The sequence below is a fragment of the Carcharodon carcharias genome, chromosome 1 (assembly GCF_017639515.1).
Source record: "Carcharodon carcharias isolate sCarCar2 chromosome 1, sCarCar2.pri, whole genome shotgun sequence".
NCBI lineage: Eukaryota > Metazoa > Chordata > Chondrichthyes > Lamniformes > Lamnidae > Carcharodon > Carcharodon carcharias.
In genome coordinates, this window is record NC_054467.1 from 241,272,816 (window position 1) to 241,294,716 (window position 21,901).

The following is a 21,901-nucleotide window of genomic DNA, read 5'->3' on the forward strand; positions in this document are numbered from 1 at the left end:
TTAAAAGTGGACACATTTCCAGGTCAGGATGATTCGCATCCCAGACTGCTGAGGGAGGCAAGGGAGGAGATTGCAGGGGTTCTGACACAAATTTTTAATTCCTCTCTGGCCAAGGGGGAGGTGCCAGATCCCAGGCCAGCACTGATGCCACCACGAGCGTGGGCGAGGGCTTCATGAGAGCTCCCTGAAGGCAGACAACTGCCTCAGGGAGCTGCAGGTCTGCAAACAATAAAAGAAAGCCCAAAAGTGCTGCAAAAAATATCCATGTGGCACAACCAAGCACCTGAAAGCAGACCCCATAAAAAAAACAGTCCCCAGATAATTATTTTTATTTGAAATCCTAACGGAGATTTTATCTTGCCCTTGGATGAGGTTTCATCAAAAAACATAAAGCCCACCAGCCGTAAGGTTGTATGGGCCACAGAAAATCACTGACTATTGAGACACTAATGAGCTTAATTGCTGGTGGGGGGAACTCTTCCAACTTTTGCACATTCCACACAAAGTTTCACACAATGACATCAGCACACTCACTTCATATTCCAGATTTTTTGATTGAAATTCCACTAGCTGCTATGGTGGGATTTGAACCCATGTTTCCAGGGCCTCTGGATTATTAGTCTGGTGATATTGCTAACATGCCACCATCTCCCCTGTAGCACTGCTTGTTTTTCCCTCTTGTCAGGTGTTCTGTGCCTCAGTCATACAAAAAAACTTACAAAGCTTACCACATGCATAGTCAATGGATGTCAACAGCAGCCACCATTGGAGTACAAACCCAGGACCAAGAGTCATGCAAAATTAAATTTAGAATCTGTGTACAAAATTCTGTTTATGGTGATTAAAAAAAGAAGCAGTAGATGCTAATTGAACATGAATCCCCATTTTAATTCTTCGCACATGCTGACTCTCAGTGTTTGTCACTTTCTGTCTTGACAGTATGCAAATTTGTCCTCTGTGGGGATTTGAAATGCACTTGGTTGTCCCGCAGAATGATGGCTTCAGGAACAGATGCGTCTTTTTTTAAATTGTGCAACGTGCATGACAAAGGGTGAATTTAGGAGGTGATAACAAGGCATATAACGTGGCTTTTGTGCAGATTGGATTTCTTGACAAGGGAAAGGTAATCAGTGATGTCAAGAGTTACAATAAAAACTGGATTAAATTGAGTTAATGGTGAGAATTGATCAAGGATAAGACAGAAATTTATTGTTTTGGTAATTGTTGGTTTGGAAGTTGATTGAGAGAAATAAAACATTATCATAGTTCATCTCAGCAGGCGTTCCCAGATCAGGTTACAGTACAAGACAGTTATACTGATACAAGTGAGCTGCAGAAATTCAAGCCTTAGAAAATAAAAATCTGTTCCTGCTTGAAGGAGATATTCTTTATTTGCTTTACATTTTATCAATGTTCAGCTAAAACTTTGCTCAGTTTCACCAGCAATGCAAAGGGGCTGTTACCTTAAGCTTACATTGGAATGTATCTAAAATAATGGGAAATTGCAGGGCTCTGGGGAAAAAGCAGGGTTGTGAGATGAATTGGATAACTCTTTCAAACAGCTAACATGATGGGCCGAATGGCGTCCTTCCCTACTGTATGAGTCTGTGTTCTGAAGAATGAAACACCCTCAGGCTTAAAAAGGGCATTATTAATGTCATTGCACTGAGATGGTGAGAGATCCCTCAGGCATTTCAGCCTTTTTTTCAAGATCTACATTTTACTGAACAATAATTGATCTAAATTGGCTACTTGAGCAAGTCACCCCTTTCAGACATAAACTCATAGTACAGTATGTCAATAGATGCCCTTCCTCAACAGACTTGGAATACCAGAGGTATTTATTAGAGCTAGGGCTTGAGGCAACACCATTTTAATGCACCAGCCGATCTCACTTAGCATTAATCTTGGATAATCTGCTATCTGGAGCATTGCTGTTATGTTTAGCTGCTGAAATGCAGATGTGCTCAGCCTAGACTTTATTTTAAGGCCATTGCTCAGGCACTCCCTAAGGGGAACTAGTAAACTGCAGTATGAGTTTCTGCCTATTTTTCTTACTGTTATTGATAGAATAGAGTACAGCCAATGCGAGGACATTCAAGAAGTAATAACTCATTAAGGGGAAAGGAAAAGGGTGGAGTGACAGAAAAGCAGGGATCAGGTGGATATGAAATAAGGAGGGAGGCCCAATTTGGAGAGTGGGAAGAAAGCCGGGCAACTTTTTTCGGCTATATGAGAAGGGAAGGACAGGCAGACCTATGGAGGCTGTTGAAAGAAAGTAAAACTAAATATTAAAATTAAAGTCAATTTATGAGTAAGGTTAAGTAAATTCTTAATAACCTATAGAATTACTTTTTTGGAAAAAATTAAAAATTTAAAAACAAATCTTACCTACAACTTACTTGCAATGCCTCCCGGGTAATGTGGCTTGAATGAGCAACAGGAGTGCAGTGTTGAGTTTCCTGAAAGGTAAGTGAAATGAGCAATTCTCCCACCTTGCGCCCTCTGTAAGGGGTCATCCAAACTCTGTTGCCTGTATCTTAAATCACATCAAGTCCCATTCACCCATCACCCCTGTGGTCACTGACTTACCCACTGGCAATACCTCAATTTTAAAATTCTCACCCTTGTTTTCAAATTCCTCCATGGCCTCACTCCTCTCAGTCTTTGTAACCTCCTCTGGCCCTACAACCCACTGAGATCTCTGTGCTCCTTCAATTCTGGCCCCTTGAGTATCCCTGATTTTAAATGCTCCACCTTTGGTGGCCATGCCTTTGGCTGTCTAGACCCCAAGCTCTGGAATTCTTTTCCTGAACCTGTCTGCCTGTTTACCTCTCTCTTTTCCTTCAAGATGCTTCTTAAAACTTACCTCTTTAACTAAGATTTTGGCCACGTGATTAGCAGATCTCCTGTATTCATGGTTACTCAGATGATAGAATTTGCACAGCACCTATTTCTCTCTAAATAAAAGATCATTGTGAACTCAGAATACCTGCAGTGCATTCTGTCTGCAGGTATGATGCAATTGCATTAAACTACCACGTGACCTTATGCTCCAATTCTTGTTCAATCCTTCTTAATGCTTCTATCCATAGCTTTTATTTCATGAGGTCTGATTTTCAAAATGGATGATCCATAAGTTCTCTCCCTCTCCATATTAGGATTTCCCTTACAATTTGTTAAGGTTTCCCCTCCGCAGTCACCCTGCCACCAGACCTCTGCTCCCCCTGCCCCACCCCTACCCCTCCCAGTTATTTGCTAGAACTAACCTCAGCTTGACCTTGGTCTTTGATGTATTGATGTGTTCATTATGACTAGAAATTGCTATTAATCAGAGTTCAACATCCTGCTCAATCAAGCAGGCTTTCCTTAATTTTTCATTGTGCAATTTTTCAAAACCTTTGCATACAGCATAGTTGGATGAGCAAAATGCTGATTGGTTATTCTGGCCATTTGCCAGTTTAGCTGCTTGAGAAGTGTGCAAGAGATTAGTAGTGTTTTCTGTTTGGCTTGTTTTCTTTCAGTCCCACATTGTACAAAATCATCTGCTGCAGAATAATGCACAACTCTGCCTCATTTTAGACCAGTTAAAAATGCATTAAATAAGGGTGCAGACACAATTGCCCTCCTTCTGTATTGTAAATGTCTCTGGCCAGGGCAATTAACACTTCTTATTACAAAAAGAGAAAAAATACATCCTGTAGAATCCATGGATACATTTTTCCATCCCTAAACTGGAAAGATGATATGATACCCTCACCATCAGCAAGTCTTCCAAAAGACATTCCCAATATGGCACCAATAAAAGTGCCATGGCGTTGGAGGTGATATATTGGCACGAATAGAGGATTTGCTGAGGCTTCAATTATTTATGACCCATATTGTTGACTTGGATGTACAACATAAGTGAAAGCAAATTGTAAGGAGGATATTATGGGCCGAGTCTTGTGGAGGTGATGGGGGCCTCGGCCACCGTCTATAGAGCCGGTGAGAGCCCTATGTTTCCTCTTGCATGGAAGGCCCACCACATCTTGTTCCACTCAGGCACTTGGGGGCCTTCTCCAGAATCAAGAACCCTGGGGGGCAGAAGTCCCGCTCGCCGATAGTTGCTGACCGATCAGAGGCCGGCATCTCCAATGAACAGCAGCGGCACTGGGGAGGCGGTGGCAGATGTTGAGACTTAAGTTCATCGCTAGATCCCAGGTCAGAGGTGAGTGATGGTGGCAAGGGGGTTGTGGGGGGGAGGTGGGGTACTCATGGAGGGGTTCGGTGGATGAGGGTGAGTTTCACTGACCCATGCCACACACCTCTCCTTCACCCTTCCAATTCTGGGTCCTTCAAAAGACGCTGAATGCCTTTGAACAAGCAACCCCCACCAGAGAGCCTGTAAGCAGCCCAGCATGGATTTGCTTGTCACGCTGCCCGCATACCAGCGGCAGCAGGATTGTGACCTACTTAAGGGACTTCCTGCCGTGGATTTATTCGGGATGGAGGTGGGAAGATGGAGGGGTGCTCTCAACCTAATTAAATGTCACGCTCTATCATCAAACTTGAAACAGGGGTGGGAACAAGGTTCCACTCAAAGAGTTTGCAAAGGTTTGTAAGTTCTCCTCCAAGCCACTCACCATCCTGACTTGGAAATATATCGGCGTTCCTTCATTGTCCAAGGATCAAAATCCTAGAATTCCCTCCCTAAGAGCACTGTGGGTGTACCTACAGCCATGGACTACAGCGGTTCAAGAAGGCAGCTCACCACCACCTTCTCAATTAAGGATGGGCAATAAAATGCTGTCCTAGCCAGTGATGCCCACATCCTGTAAAATAATTTTTAAAAATGTAGGTTAACTGAACGGACAAAAATTTGGCAGATGAAATATAAGGAGGGGAAATATGCAGTTGTCCACTTTGGCATGAGGAATAGAAAAGCGGAATATTATTTAGATGGAGAGAGACTACAGTATAGAGGGATCATTTGTCCTTGTACATGAATCACAAGATGTTAGCATGCAGGTACAGCAATCAATCAGGAAGGCAAATGGAATGCTGGCTTTTATCACAAGTAGGGAAGTCTTGCTACCACTGTGCAGTGCATTGATGAGATCACACCTGGAGTACAGTGTACAGCTCTGATCTCATTATTTAAGGAGGGATACACTTGCTTTGGAAACAGTTCAGAGAAGGTTCGCTCAGCTGATTCTTGGGAATAAAGGGTTGTCTTATGAGAAAATGTTAAGCAGGTTGGGCCTATACTGATTGGAGTATAGAAGAATAAGAGTTGATCTTATTGAAACAAATAAAATTTTGAGGGGGTATGACAGGGTAGATGCCGAGAAGATGTTTCCTCTCCTGCGGGAATCTGGGACTAGGGGGCACAGTTTTAAAATAAGAGGGTCTCCTATTTAAGACAGAAATGAAAAGGATTTTTTTCTTTCAGAGGGTCATTAATCTTTGGAATTCTTCTCCAGCGAGCAGTAAAGGCTGTGTTGTTGAAAATATTCGAAGCTCAGCTAGACATATTCCTGATCTACAATGGAGTCAAAGCTGATGGGGCATGGGCAGGAATGTGGGTTTAAAGCCACAATCTGATCAGGCATGATCTTATTGAATGGCAGATAATGCTTGATGGGCAGAATGGCCTACTCCTGCTCCCATTTCTTATGATTTTATGATCTTATAAGCATGAAGTCACTGGGAAGACAAGATGAGAGAATGGTGCTGCAGGTTTTGTGATTGTATTAAAAGAAAAGTGCTGATGTCGCAGGAACCTAAGGGGTCAGTCAAAAATGATGGCAAGCTGCCAGTTCATTTTAAGCCCTGGACTGAGAGATGGCTAAAGGAAGGGTTTGAGAGTTGCATGTCAGTGGGTTTTAAAGAATATGCTTTCAAAGGTTGATAGTAAAACAAAAAAGTATTTTTTTAAGGTCTAGGGGTGTGCAAGAGATTAAGGACATCCTATTGTAGATTGGAGGTGCTGGTGAGGAATGGTTGTTGGAAAGGGTTTTTCAACCTGGGAGAGTGTGCAACATGAGGAGGCTCGGAGGGTGTCAGCTTGGACAGGAGTTTGCCAGCTCATTGGAGGATCGAGGTCATGATGAATTCTGCTACAGTGGCCTTAGCTGAAAACGTCAAAATTGCCTTACTTGCAAGTTAGGTGCCTGACCTTTTAAGTAGCACTAGCCCTAAGCCCCTTATAACTGAACACTTGATCTTTGGTGAGTGATAACTGAATTTGTCCAATGGACCTGCATGGTCCAAATTTGCAAGCTGAGTGAGACGTTAGCTGGTAGGGCTGTGTGATGCCATGATAGGACCACATCAGCAGCCAGAGGAAGCCTGTACCAACGCCCTTCTCAATATGGTGCACTGTGCATCAACTTCGGTAGTGCTGCCTCTGGCCATGCTGCAGCAATTAATTCGCATCCCATGTGTTCAATGTGCTAGACAATATTTGGGCAGGTGCCCAGTCCAGCAATGAGGGTTGTATCCTACTTTCCAGTTTAGCGCTACACTCTGCCCTGACAACCATCTATTTGCATTGAACTTCCAATTTCAAGCATCCCAAGTGTGAACATGAAGATTCTTGTCATCTTGTTACAAACACGTCCACAAGGAGATGCTGGCATTTTTGCCGTTCCTTTCTCAGTAAGCTCAGGTCTCCAACAAAGAGAGCAACAATGACACATGCAGTTTTCGTCACTTCTAGCATGGGCCATGATGCTAGGAAGATTGCCGTGTGACTTTCCTTGTTGTGTCACACATCGTAACCTCTGTTTCTTTTACTGCCAGTATGGCAATCTCATCAGTAGACTTGTAGTTCATTTTTGCCTCTGTCGTCATCTACCCCGAGTTGCTATTTGACTGTCTCTACAGCTGTGTCAACAGATTTCATGCATTACAAGAATTTTAAAAGGATGCTCCCATGAAAGATGCTGATGCCCATAACTATATTCAAAAATAAGCACTGTAGCAAACATTCAATATTGTTCACTTGGCCATCTCCAGATCTGCTCAGATTGGGATTAAGGACTTTTGGAAGTTTGAGGGCAGAATATTGAAGCAGAGTAGGGAACACTCAGAGAAGAGAAAGGAGCAGAGAACTTGGAGCAAAGCAGGGAGTGGAGAGCATTGCAGATGATGAGGAGCAGGAAGCGCTCAGCAGATCATGACCTACAAGCATTTTGTGGGTTTTGACAAATGCTTTTCAGCTTAATGTTTTGGACTTACATGTATGAAAGTCTGATGCTATTTGGTAGGGGCAGAATGTGTGCTTGAGCTATAGCTGTCAATTAAACCTTCTAGAGTAGATATTGGGTTGTTGGCATAATTACATGAGTGAATTTTCCTGAATTTATTGAATGTTCTTCATATTTATTTTATTATATACATTTGATTTTAAGGGGTGCTGCAACAAACATTTTTTTGCTAGACCACGAATAGTCTTTATTATGTTCATACGTATGTAATGCAGTTCAGTGGATTTTATTATGATTGAACTAGTCAGAAATGAGGCTACGGAATTAGTTCTGGAATATGATTGGTCACATAGTTCTGGGTTTCAGTTGCTTGGAAGCATATTGGCCTCTGGTTTGCAATCTGATCGGTTAACAGAACTATGCAAATCCACAGAACTGTCTTACATATGTACGAACATTTAAATATGTCTGGGTTATCCAGAAAAATTGTAATCACATAGAAAAGTGCGACATTGTCATTTAGGGGCACATTTATCACCAGAATGTGCCTAAGAAGTTAGGGAGCATTTGGTAGGTGGGAGATCACCTTACTAAATCAGCATTTGGTTGCTGAGCTACACTACGATTAAACAATTCTCTCTCTATCTAACCTAATTCGTATTCAACAGCAAAAGCTCATACAATGGATAGAAAACATTGAATTAGCTACATGCTAGATAGTGTGGAAGCACAGATTTCATTAAGAAGAAAGACTTGCATGTATGTAGTGCTTCATCAAGTCGCAGGAAAAAAACCTCTCAGCTATACATACCAAGAATTACTTTGAAATGCAATAGCAAAGGTGCCAACCAGTTGGACATTAAGGGACCACTTAAGGGCCTCAATTGGCTTCCATGTAGAAAGGCATTCCTCGACCTTTCCCATCCGGACTTAATTGAGGGCAGTCGGGAAGACAATGGGATCTCCACCCTACATTTCCCTGTCTGGTTTTATGGGCCCTCCCGCCTCCCAGCCTGCCTCTGCGGAAGCATTAAATTCCGCCCCGCATTGGAACTTGAAACCATAAATCTTTGGCTTAGAAATAAAAATGCCACCACCTGTAAGTATTAAATCTATGTGAATAAATAAAAATATACTGTGTGAATCCAGAATGCGCTAACTTACATAATCAATTGTAGCCGTAAAATAAACATGCATACACAAAAGAACAGGAAGAATAAATTAACACCGTAATCAAATGCTTTGGTTTAATTTAATTGATTTGATAGTAAAACTTTGATGACTTGCAATGCACTGGAATAATTAATATTCTAGCATCTGCTTTCTTTCCCAAGCAAATCTTGATGCAGTCACCATCTACAATCCCACTTCTTTTCTCCCTGTCTTAAGCCATTTATACTGAAGTGATTTTTATTTACCTACTTAACATAGCATCTGCAGAATTAATCAGCGTCCAATCTGCAGTGCATTCTGTGACAATAAGATAAGCTTGGGTACCCTTTAAAAGAGTGCTCAAGCCTTAAGGCAGGAACAGAGACTAGAAAAGAAATCTCTAATGCTTTACTTGTGTTTTTATTTTCTCTCTCCTATCCAGTTATGCCTCGTTTTGCTGAACAAGTTGAAGTTGCAATTGAAGCACTGAGTGCAAATCCCCCACAGGCTTTCGAAGAGAATGAGTTCATAGATGCTTCACGCTTAGTTTACGATGGAGTACGTGACATAAGGAAAGCAGTGCTGATGATAAGGGTATGTTTGCCAAATGTTTACTTTGCTTAGACATTTAAATATAAAAGTTTTTCATAAAGCCAGTACAAAAAGGCACAATTTTGGATGTAAGTCACAGTAAGTGTGCAACCCATGGACTGATTATCTTCACATTTCAGTCTACTTTCCATTTTAAGACCTCAAACCATTCATTCTGATTGAGGAACTGCTTCCAAAGTGCACAGAGATAAAAACAAAAAAACTGCGGATGCTGGAAATCCAAAACAAAAACAGAATTACCTGGAAAAACTCAGCAGGTCTGGCAGCATCGGCGGAGAAGAAAAGAGTTGACGTTTCGAGTCCTCATGACCTAGTTCTGTCGAAGGGTCATGAGGACTCGAAACGTCAACTCTTTTCTTCTCCGCCGATGCTGCCAGACCTGCTGAGTTTTTCCAGGTAATTCTGTTTTTGTTCCAAAGTGCACAGTTCCTTTTAAACTTTCAACAAGTTTTGCAAAATACCTTTGTGTATTAAAGACTTAAATTAACAAATGTGGTTCCCAGTTAAAGCAATATTTCAGAATCACATTCCTGTGTGACTTTTCACCCCATAATCTCTTGAGTCAATGAAGCACTAGAAAGGCTCAACACCATCACCTTTATAACGATGGTGAATTTCAGGTTGGTAAGTGGATGAGAATCCAGCAAAATCTCAGGTAGCACTTGTCCACGTTACCCTTGATTTATTAAATGCAGCGCTGCACACTTCTGGACAGGTAAGACCATAGACCATAAGACATAGGAGCAGAAATTAGGCCATTCAGCCCATCGAGTCTGCTCCGCCATTCAATCATGGCTGATAAATGAGAGCCATGGTAGAGAAATCATTGTGGCTACTTTTCAAGGTGATAGAATCCTGGCCATACCATTTTACTTGCCAGACCACCTCCACAATGTCCATTTGAAAAGGAGAATCGCTGTTTTGATGTCAATTTTGAGCAGCTGAAGGACATTAGTGAGTCAGTTGGCAGTTTGCAAGGTGCCAGACTGCAGATTACAAAACTAATTTTTGGTTTCAAGTTCCCTACTTACCACAGTTGGATTTGAACTCATAACCTGGGTGTTCCAAAATCTGCTGCTATAACCATTATACTAGGTAGTCAGCATACCAACACTCCTGGTTGATAGGTGAAACAAAGTTGAGAGAGAATCCAACTAATTTGGAATAAATTGATCAAAAAATAAGGAAATGGATAGCTTGGGCGGCTGATAAAATGTCAGTATTATTCAATGTGGAAATAGTATTCTAAAGTACAAAGGAGAAAGATTGGGGGTGCTGTTGGATACATTGCTGAATAATTCAGTAGTTTGTAGCAGCAGGGAAGAGAGTGAATAAAATCTTGGACGATATAGTAGAAGAAATAGAACAGAACTTTCAAAAAATGCTTGTAAAAGTGTTGTATAGTCCCAGTCATCGTATTATGACAAAGGTATCCAGGCATTCTAAAGTGTGCAGAAAAGAGCAACTAAATTAATAGCTGGGATTAGGCGCCTGAATTATGAGGAGCAGGTGCAGAAACTGGGAGTGTTTACACAGGAGAAGAGAAGACTCAGAGATAATCTTATTGAAGTTAATACTTAAAGGGCATTGGCAAGACAAATATTAATAAGTTTTACTCAGTCACACACTCTACAACATTCTTCAACTTATAAAATGCGGTTAAATATATTTAACTCAACAACAAAAGCTTGCTTTTATGCAATGCCATTCACATAGAAAACCTTTCCAATTCCTTTCACAGAATCATAACCAAGGAGCTAACTGGAAAGGTGACTAAAAGCCTGGTCAAGAAGTAGGCTTTGGGGATGGTCTTAAAAAATTTCGGAGCTTGAAGCCCCAGTGGCTAAAACATAACACACTGGTGGGAATGCACTATGCTGGAGTCAGAGGAATGGAGAGGACAGGATCATTGAGATGATGGTTTGTAGGGCTGAAAGAGGTTACAGAGTTGAAGAGGGGAGACAATGAAGAGATATAAATGTAAATTTGAGGTGTTGGTGGACTGGAAGCCGGTGTCACTCAGTAAGGATAGGGGTGGTGGGTGATAGGAATTCTTGTGGGACCAGATATGGGCAGCAGAGTTTTAGATAGCTGAAACTTTATGGAAGATACAGGATGTGAGACCAGACAGGAGAATACTGGGCTAGTCAAGTCTGAAGGTGACATTAGTGCAGGTTTAAGCAGCAGATGGGCTGAAATAGAAATGGAGGAGGATAATGTTACAGAGGTGGAAACAGACCATTTGTGATGGAGTGGATATGGAGCTCAGCTTCAGGGCTCGTGGGATGCTGATTTGCTAACAGTTTGGTTCAGCCCAAGACAATGACTGGTAAGATGGAATCAGTGGCAAAGGTATGGACTTGAGCAGGAAAAGAAGACAAAGCTCAGCTGCAGAAAATTGTGCTTCATCCATAACTGGATATCAGATAACCCTCATTTTTATTAGATCACTGAGATTGATTGCCCTCTGGAAAGAGTACTGAGATGTGGTCAGAATGAAGACGCTATAGGGAACATGACAAACTCCTCAACAAGAAGATATTTCCTATTACAGGGACTAAGTTGCTTGTTAGTTGTGATCATTATAAATTATTGGACAGTTCAGAATGTCTCGAAGTTAAGTTGAAGTGGCTCTTTTGTCTTTTTTGCTTCTTTCAAGAGACAGAATTATCCTGTGATGGATAAACAATACAGCCATGGGCAGGAATTTTCCAGCCCCCGCTTGGCAGGTGCCCCTGCAGTGGGGCTAGCGAGCCATTGAAATCTCCATTCACATTAGTGGGACCGGAAGATCCTGCCAGCGTGAGTGTCTGGAAAATTCTGGCCATGTTGTGAATGAACAATATAGCCACAGTATGGATGAACAGTGTAGCCATGTTTTGGTTGTACAGTATAAGACCATAAGACATTGGAGCAGAAGTAGGCCATTCGGCACATCGAGTCTGCCCTACCATTCAATGAGTTCATGGCTGATCTGATAATCCTCAACTCCACTTTCCTGCTTTTCCCCATAACCCTTAATTCCCTTGCTGATTAAAAACCTGTCCATCTCAGCCTTGAATAAACTTAAAGGCCCAGTCTCTACAGCCCTCTGTTGTAAAGAATTCCACAAATTCACTACCTTCTGAGAGAAGAAATTCCTCCTCGTCTCTGTTTTAAATGGGCAACCCCTTACTCTGGGATTATGCCCTCTGGTCCTAGACTCTCCCACAAGGAGAAACAACCTCTCAGCATCTACCCTGTTAAGCCCCCTAGAATCTTATATGTTTCAATAAGGTTATCCCTTATTCTTCTAAACTCCAATGAGTACAGGCCCAACCTACTCAATCTCTCATAAGAAAATCCCTCCATACCCGGAATCAATCTAGTGATCCTTCTCTGGACTGCCTGCAATGCCAGTATATCTTTCCTTAGATAAGGGGACCAAAACTGTTCAAAGTATTCTAGGTGTGGTCTAACTAGTGCCTTGTATAGTTTTAGCAAGACATCAGTCATCTCAGCCTCAAGACATCACTGCAGGAGTTCCCAGGGTAGTGTCCATGGCCCAAATGTCTTCAGATGCTTCATCAATGATCTTGCTTCCATCATAAGGTCAGAAATGGGGATGTTTGCTGATGATTGCACAATGTTCAGCACCAATCATGACTCCTCAGATACTGAAGCAGTCCATGTCCAAATGCAGCAAGACCTGGACAGTATCCAGGGTTGGGCTGATAAGCGGCAAGTAACATTCGCACCGCACAAGTGTTAGGCAATGGCCATCTCCAATAAGAGAGAATCCAACCATCACCCATTTACATTCAATCGCGTTACCATCACTGAATCCCCCACTATCAACATCCTGGGGGTTACCATTGACCAGAAGCTGAACTGGACTAGCCATATAAATACTGTGGCTACAAGGGCAGCTCAAAGGCTAGGAATGATTAACTCACCTCCTGACTCCCCAAAGCCTGCCCACTATCTACAAGGCACAAGTCATTTTCCCCACCTGCCTGGATGAGCGCAGCTCCCACAACACTCAAGAAGCTTGACACTGTCCAGGACAAAGCCGCCCGCTTGATTGGCACCACATCCACAAACGTTCACTCCCTCCACCACCAACGCACAGTAGCAGCAGTGTGTACAAGATGCACTGCAGGAATTCACCAAGGCTCCTTTGACAGCACCTTCCAAACCCATGACCACTACCATCTAGAAGGACAAGGACACCAGTTAGATGGGAATACCAACACCTGGAAGCTCCCTTCCAAGTCATTCACCATCCTGACTTGGAAATATAATCATACATAATCACAAAATCACAGTGCAGAAGAGGCCCTGCGGCCCATCGAGTCTGCACCGACACGTGAACCTACCTAATCCCATTTACCAGCACTTGGCCCATAGCCTTGAATGTTATGACATGCCAAGTGCTCATCCAGGTACTTTTTAAAGGATGAGAGATCCTTGGAAGATTATGGTTCGGACAAATGCATGTTTTCACTTACTTCCAGCATGACCTCCCTACTTTTATAATCTATGCCTCAACTGATAAAGGCAAGTGTCCCATATGCCTTTTTCACCATCCCACTTAAGTGCCCCTCCACCTTCACAGATCTATGGACACACATGCCAACGTCCCTTTGTTTCTCAGAACTTGCTAGTGCCATGCCGTTCATTGAATACTTGTGAAATTACTCCTTCTAAAGTGTATCACCTCACCCTTTTCAGGGTTAAATTCCATCTGCCACTTATCTATGTATCAAAAATTCTGACATCCATCTTACCTCATACTAAATTCCATCTTGAAAATCCCTGATCAACATTTTTTTCACACTGAAAAAGTGGTGGTCAGGAGCAATGGTGATATTGTCAATGAAATTAAAGAAATGTGGCACACATGTTGAATAATTATTTTGTGTCAGTATTTACAGTAAAGGAAGAAGTCAGCATGCCAGTAATCCCAAGGAAAACACTGAATCAGGGACAGGAACTCACCAAAATTAATACAAGTAAAATAACAAAATAATGACACTAAAATGTGTCAAATCCTCAGAATCAGATGATTTCCATCCCATGATTTTAAAGGAAGTAGGTGAAAACATGCATTTGTCCGAACCATAATCTTCCAAGGATCTCTCAATTTGGGAACCGTTTGGCAACGAAGAATTTAAGAAAGGTCAAAGAAGAAAACAAGGGAATTATAAACCAGTTAGCCTAATATCTGTTGTCAGGAAATTACTATAGTCTATAGCTATAGATACGGTGACTGAACACCTTGGCATTTTTCAGTTGCTCATACAGACAACATGGATTTGTGAAGGGTAGGTCATACCTGGCAAACCTGGTTGAATTTTTTGAAGAGGTGATTAAAGGAGCAGAGGAAAATATTTGGATGTTATTTACATGGACTTCCAGAAGGCGTTTGATTAAGTCCCTAAGTCCCTCATAAGAGACTGTTAGCTAAAGTTGAAGCTCAAGGAATTATTGACTTGGTTAGGGAATTGACTGAGCAGCAGGGGAAAGAGTGTAGAGCTAATGGGTGTACTCTAATGGCAGAATGTGATTAGTACTATCCCACAAGGATCTGTGTTGAGGTTTCAGCTACTCATTGTACTCATCAGCGACTTAGATGATGGGATTGGCAGCCATATATCTACATTTGGCAATGACAGAAAGATAGGTAGCATTAAGCATGTAGATGGAAACATAAAATTACAAATAGACACTTGAGTGAATGGACAAAGCTGTAGCAAATGCGAGGTCATTCATTTTGGATCTAAAAAGGATAGATTAGTAATTTCTAAGTGGTAAAAAGCTAGAAACTGTAGAAGTCCAAAGAGCCTTGAGGGTCAAGTATGAAGGTTATTAAAATATCATTAACAGGTTTAGAAAATAAGTAAAAAAGGCTAATGGAATACTGTTCTTTATGTTTAGGAAGTGAAGTCATGTCTCATCCATAAAAAGCCTAGGTTTGACTGTGAGCAGTTATGTGCACCAAACGTTAGGAAGGATATATTTAGAAGAAGTGTAGTGCAAGTTTACCAGAATAATACCTGGACTCCAAGGGTTAAATTATGAGGAACGATTACACAAATCAGGGTTGTATTCCCTGGAATTCTAGAGCCTACAAGGGATACTTGATTGATGAAGATTTCAAGGGGAACAGATACAGAGAGAGATACAGATAGAGAGAGATACAGAGAGAGAGAGATACAGAGAGAGAGAGAGTCTACGATTGGAGTTGTGGGGGGTTGGGGGGGTGGGGGGAGAGGGTGGGGGGGGGGGGGGGTGGGGGGGGGGGGCATCATCTTAAAATTAGAGCCAGACCTTTCAACAGTGAAATTAGTAAATACTTCTACACATACAAGAGTGGGGGTGGAAAGAGTTCAAGTTTGGAACTCTGCCAATTAAAGGCAACTGATGATTAAATTGATTATTTATTTTAAAATGGAGATTGATAGAATTTTCTCATCAAAAAAGTATTAAAGGCAGTGATTCTCCAACTGGGGTCTGTAGTCCAGCCAGGGGTAATGGTGTTTGTAGAGACTTTTTAAGGGCTGCACAAAATAATTTCTCAGGCGAGGAGAGAGAGAGCGAGACGGAGACAGAGAGAGAGATTGAAAGAGAGCAAAAGCACAAAAAGATCAAAATTCAGAAAAAAGGCAAGCCATCTACTTTATATAAATTAATGGTAGTTAGCATTAATCCTGCACAAGGGGCCGACAGGATACTCACCCCAAATTTCCCAAATGTTGCCCTTCTTCTCACTGACGGGCCTTGATTACCAGGGTTTTCAGTGATGGGTCTCACATTTACTTTTGGGCAGTGGTGGGGGTGGGGAAAGAAGAGAAGTGGGAGGCCAGCTATTGCTGTGCTATTCAAGTTCATTGAATTTGGGCTCGTGCAGTGAACAGGGGCCACTGTAATAATGCCTGGTCTGCTGAGTATTTCCACCATCTTCTGCTTATATTAACCTCCTGCTGGTTTGATTCCTTTTTGCACGAGTCTATCGTCGTTCCTTCACTGTCGCTGGGTCAAAATCTTGGACCTTCCTTCCTAACAGCAGTGCATGTACCTACACCACATAGACTGCAGCAGTTCAAGAAGGCAGCTCACCACCACCTTCTCAAGGGCAACTAGGGATGGGCAATAAATGCTGGCCCAGCCAGCAAAGCCCAGATCCCATGAATGAATTTTTAAAAATGTACCGTATAGCCATGGGGTGGGTGAATATCTGGCCAAGGTGGGTGAACAGTTTGTTCGGTTACAATGTTAACTGGATAGGTGCCCTTGCTGGGAATAAGTTATGGCTGGATTTGGCAGTGCTGCAGAGGTAAAGGTACATTATATCTACCAACTCTTTCCCACGCATCAAACACCTCCAACCTGGCCACCCAGATAATATACGTTTTATTGACTTATGACACTGTTACATCAGGCATAGTTTTCTCAATTGCATCAAGTTAACAATAACAAGGTTACAAAATATTTTACATTTCTGAGAGAATCTTTGAGCCTGCAAGAAACTGAGCATCAATAAATCCTACCTCAAATTGCTCTTTCTACCTCAGAGTGTGTTTACCAAACCATTTATTTTATTCAGAAAGGAAGAATTATAAGAGCTATTACTATTTACTGTCACGACAATGTCACGTGAAGTAATGATGTGATTTGACTTGTCATGTTATATTGTATCTGTAAACAAATGGTTATGAAGTTTAAGAAACACTTATTCATGAGAAAGCTTTCCTAGTAATATCTAATAATATCTCTAATAATATCTCACTATCAGTGTCAGGGAAATGTTTGCACGAATTTTGCCTGCATATTGTGTAGCAATATCTCCAGCAGCAGATGGCGATTTTGGGGGAGATCACCAAACAGAGGAATTGGTTCGCCCCTGTGGGCCCCTCTCTGCAGGGAGCAATGTATTTGTCAAGTGGAGGGATGGAGCCAGATGCCATGAGGTGAGCAAGAAAGCAGCAAGGACCAATCCAGGGTTTATGAGTGACGGTGTGGCAGGAGCCTAGGGCAGCTTGAAGCCACTGAGGGCTAAGGAGCCAGGAAGGGAATTGGAATCTAGTCAAACTGACTGGCAGCACCCCTGAGTCTGGGAAGACTCAAGAGAGAGAGAGAAAAAGAGTAAAAAAAACAAGTCTACAGCCAGGAGCTGAGCAGCAGAACAAGTCTGAACCAGCCTGGTGAGTGAATGTGTTGAGGAGCCGAGGCCCCAAATAGGACAGAGATCTGGAGCATCGGCAGTCAATATTCTCTGTAAATAGTTTGTTTCTTGGAGTTATGATTTTCCTTGGGGGTTGAAACTGCGTTGATGCCAGTGGAATAAACAAACCTTGTGCAGTCCGTATACTTAAATCACATGTTACATCTTGGCGTAGTCAGCAGAATTCCACAGTACAGGCATCAGGTCAAAGCAGACGAAATGGAAAGGCGCCTGGCGAAATGAAGCGGATGTTGACAGAAGTGGAACTGGACCTGCCAGTGGGGGTGCCTGAAGTAGCTGCAGCTCGAGCAGAGGTGCAAGCTTCACAGGATGAAGCTGAGAGTCGAAGCAGTAACCAGAAAAGCGGCTTACAGTGTGCCCTCCTTTAATGTAGCAGGGCAAGGATGGAATATCCCATCATGGATATTCTACCTGCCGACGGGTAGGAAGCTGGACAGATTTGGGGGAAGACCAGAGATGTCCAACAACGTGGTAGCTGAGGTCTGGATTGAGGATGCACATCTGGTCATGGCACCCAGGGGCCTCAGTGAGAGGTAGCAGGCAGTGTTTGTGATGGAACATCTGTGCTGGAAAAGCTTGCTGGTAAATACTGGGGAGAGGTGCAAATGTCCAAGGAAGTCCACGGCAGGTCCATGAGGTCCTCCACTGGTTTTTGGGGACAGCAGAAACCTTTCACAGCTGCAGTAGAAGCTTTATGAGTATAAGCAAGCCGAAGGAGAGGACCTGGTCTCTGTATCCCTGGAGCTGGTGGAATTGTTCGACTGCATCATCCTTCTGGATCCCTCCTTCAGATCGACCAAGGACATGCATCTGAAAAATTGTCTAACTGAAGCGGTGATGGATGAAGACGTCCAGAGGGAATTGAGGAGACTCAACCTTGACCAACCCTGATTGTCCTTCTTTGTTAGATTACATCATCTGGATCATGGGGAAAGTCTGGACTCTTAAGACCAGGAAAGAGGCCACCATCAGGGAAATAACTTTCAGCGCGGACAGGGATGTAGACCTCAGGCTGAAGAGGCAGGCGGAACAGATTTTTGCACAGCAAGCATGAATCCAATCCTTGCTGTCCTATCTCTACAGTAAAAGCCTAGTGACCGAGCATATCCAACAGATACTCCAAAGAGCCATTGGAATTGTTACGGTTTTGCTCTTCCAACCACATACACCACAGACATCTTTCACGGCGACCCCGTTCAGTGCAGCTCCATTCCTCATCCCTCACCAGAGAAGATACAGGTCCAGTAAAGGAAGTGGAAACACTGAGGCCCTCAGCCAGAAGACCAAACATGGAAGGCAACCCACTTTTTGCCAGTTTAGAGAGGATTACGGCTGATGCCATGCCCATGTCTCAAGCAAATGTCAGCATTCACACCCCATTCCTCTGCGGAATCCAACTGTCAAAGTATCAGTGATGTGCTTGTGAGGGAGCTGCAAACCAGGTTCAGTGGGGTAGAGCCAGGTACAGTTTCACCTTTGCCATCCAACTCAAAAGAGGACCTCAAGCAGCTTCAACTGTTTGATGAAGACACCGATAGATTTCACTTTTACTGGAAGACTAAGCAGCCACTGGCCCAACGCTGTCTAACAAACAAGCACGTAAACTGATTTAGTACTGGTTCATGACAATGGGAGAAAGGTGAAGCAGCTCACCGTGCCCAATAGTCTCCAGCGTTAAGTGTTGACTACGGCTTATGACTGGGGGGGTCCCAAATGTCAGAGATAATGGCTACACTGACAAGAAGGTGGTGTTACTGGCCAGGGATGGCTGCCCATATTGCCTAGAACTGTGGGAAGTGCACTTTGGCAAAAGCACAAAGCAGCTTGACACCGGTGGTCATGCCCATGATGTCGGACATGCAGCTGGAAGGCAACTTTAGAAGACTGTTTCCAGAGGGGAGTTGTTCGATGCCAAAAGTCTGGTGATGATATGGGGGCAAGCACTCCAATTAGCATTGTTGCGGAACCTGAAGCGGCAGCCAGTAATGGCCTGAGTGAAGATGAGTCGAATTGCAGTGGGAATTCTGGGATATACATATCAGAGATTCCGGGGAGGAGGTAGGTGCTGCATCCAGTGTGAGGAGGCTGACTTTGGTGCTGGAAGGAGATGCCAAGAAGCCTGACAGGGAGGCTGCAACTGGAGCAACCAGTGCTGTTGATCATACAGTCCCTGGAGACATGTCCGGTCTAGATGCCCACGCGGCTGACCCATCACGGAGCCTGGGAAGATCAGAAGAGGTCATCTCAAGCAAATGCAGGAAATCAACTCAACCTGTACCATCTCCTCAGATTGGTGATGAACAAAGAAAACACTGCCACCAATGTGAACTTGAGCATGCAAGCTGTCATAGCTCAATTGAACATGATTGCTCAGTAAACAATCACTGTGTGATATGTCTAGTTGCTGGGATGGCCGCTCTCAAACAGGGAACTGTGTAGCGGGGTCTCCAGCAGCAGGTGGCAATATTACGGGAGAGCACTGAACATGGGAACTGTTCGGCCCCTCCCTGCATGGATTAGTGTCTTGACATGTGGATGGGTGGAACTAGATGCTATGAGGGGAGGGAGAAAGCAGCAAGAACTAATCCAGGGCTTGTGAGTGGCAGTGTGGCAGGAGCCTTGGGCTGCTTCAAGCCCCAGAAGGGGTCTAAGGAGCCAAGAAGCAAAGTGGAAACCAACTGGCAGCACCCCTAAATCTGAAAAGCCTCATGATTTAGAGAGTAAGTGAGTGAACAGGACTGCAGCCAAGAGCTGGCAATAGCACAAGCCTAAGGAGTGACGGCATTAAGGAGCCGCGGCCCTGAATAGGACAGAGATGTGGAGCATCGGCAGTGAATATTCTCTTTAAATAATTTGTTTCTTGGAGTTATAGTTTGGAGTTGATACTGCATTGATGCCAGTGGAATAAACCTGTTTTATAATCTTGGTGCAATCCGTGTGCTTAAAGCGCATGTTACAAGAGAATGACTAATGTTACAGTACCACCACCAACGTTCCACCAAATGCAAGTTGTTGTTAAAAAGGATGCTTAATTTTGTGTTTCTCAGTTTAAAAATAATTAAATTACAAGTTGTCCTAAAGGATGCTATTTTCAATTAGGGCTGTGCAAGCAGATTACAGCCATTACAACCATAACCCTCGGACCACACAGGGCATATTATTGGCTTGAATAGAATAACACTAAAATATGCTATAATAATAATTTCAGGGGAGATCAGAAAAGATTGAAGTTATATTTTAAGTATGAACAACCTTCGAATTTTAAGCACTAAATTGTAGAGTCATTATCAAGTGTGGAAAAAGTTCAATAAGTGGGCATAAATCCTGAAAGGTTGTTTTTGTCTAAGCTCTATCACTGTTAGTTTTGTGAAATCAGCTGTAATTTGTCCCTTTGTAGTGACTAGAAGGATTAAAACTGATGGTGAAAAATGAAAAATGTTCTGTCATGTGCTCTGTCAAAATACTAATTATAACTTGCAAATGTAATTTGTATTGATATTTTAATTGCTGTTTCCGAAGTCTGGTTTTATAGGTATTCCCTGCTTCTCAAACAGGTACCACAGTCATTAAAGCAAAAATCAAAACATACACATAAGTTTTAATGGTCTGTTCAATTGGTTTTGTGCAATGCTTGTGGTCTCAGCAGCCTGGCAAGCAGCAGAGTGATAGCTATTTTTTTCTTGAACTGAGAAACCATGTTGAATGGCCAATGCAGGATACCAGTCTGGCTGAAAAGCATGGTGAATAAGTGGAGATAGATTGAGGCATGATCTTTGAGTGGCCCTAAATTTATGTTTTGAAATACCTGAAGATTAGTGGAGGTAGAAAAGGAATATGTTAGCCTAGACCCTTAATTCCAATATAGTGATGATGAAGGAGGAGGAAATTCATGTAAAACAGCATGTTTGGAGTGTAGAATGAACAAAAATGATTGTGTCAATAATATGATCTGTCTGAAAGGGTGATGGATCACCGTCACTCAGTTCTGATCCTTGCAATCATCTTCCCTAACCTTGCGCAGTCCGACATTAGACAGCTGCAGAGGATGCTACGTAAAACCTGATTTTTCCATACCTTCACCAGTCTTTCCTTAGTAGTGTGGGAGGGTTGCAAAACCTTGAACTCCCCATAGTCCAGATGGAAAATAGGGGAAAAAATTGGCAAATTTCACAGTGTATTAAGGGTGCCTGAAAAATGTCAGGATGCCATTTTGGTCTCAGATGATTTTCAGGCTTCTGGTGTGGCCATTCTGGTGTGAAACAGGCATTAGGCACCTTGCATACACTATTGAGAAGCGTAATACCTGTTGTAGGACCCCTCAGATATTTAGCTGATTTGAACAAAACTGTTTAGGTTTGCCTGCTGTAGGTGAGGCCTTGGAACGAGTCGCAAGCTAAAAAGAATGTAAATAATAGGAATTTGATAAACAACTGCGAAAGAAAAAAAATGCAGGCCTATTGTTAAGGAGCAGGGAAGTGGGACTAACTATGTAGAAGACGAGGTTGGGTGTAAGAATGTTTTCAGTAGAACTGGATGGCCTCTTTATGCAGGCTTGGCTAAGAGCCCAGATTCATAAAATGATTATCTCAGCAGGGTGGTCTGATTTGCCAACTGGAGAGAACTGTTGACTTTGCTTGACTGACATCTTTAAGTGGTTATATTTGCGAGAGTGGTTGGGGAGGGTTTAAACTAAAATGGCTGGGGGATGGGAACCTAT

At 42.8% G+C, this 21,901-nt stretch overlaps 1 protein-coding gene across 8 annotated transcripts in view; it reads left to right on the forward strand.

Annotated features, from left to right (window-relative positions):
- The window catches only part of ctnna2 (catenin (cadherin-associated protein), alpha 2), a 1,471,852-nt gene that overhangs the window by 1,187,264 nt on the left and 262,687 nt on the right, over nt 1-21,901 (forward strand). For all 8 annotated transcript variants that reach the window (XM_041198108.1, XM_041198115.1, XM_041198125.1 and 5 more), the window contains one exon: nt 8,788-8,939. In XM_041198108.1, coding sequence (XP_041054042.1) covers nt 8,788-8,939 — 152 coding nt within the window. The remainder of the gene's footprint in view (nt 1-8,787; nt 8,940-21,901) is intronic.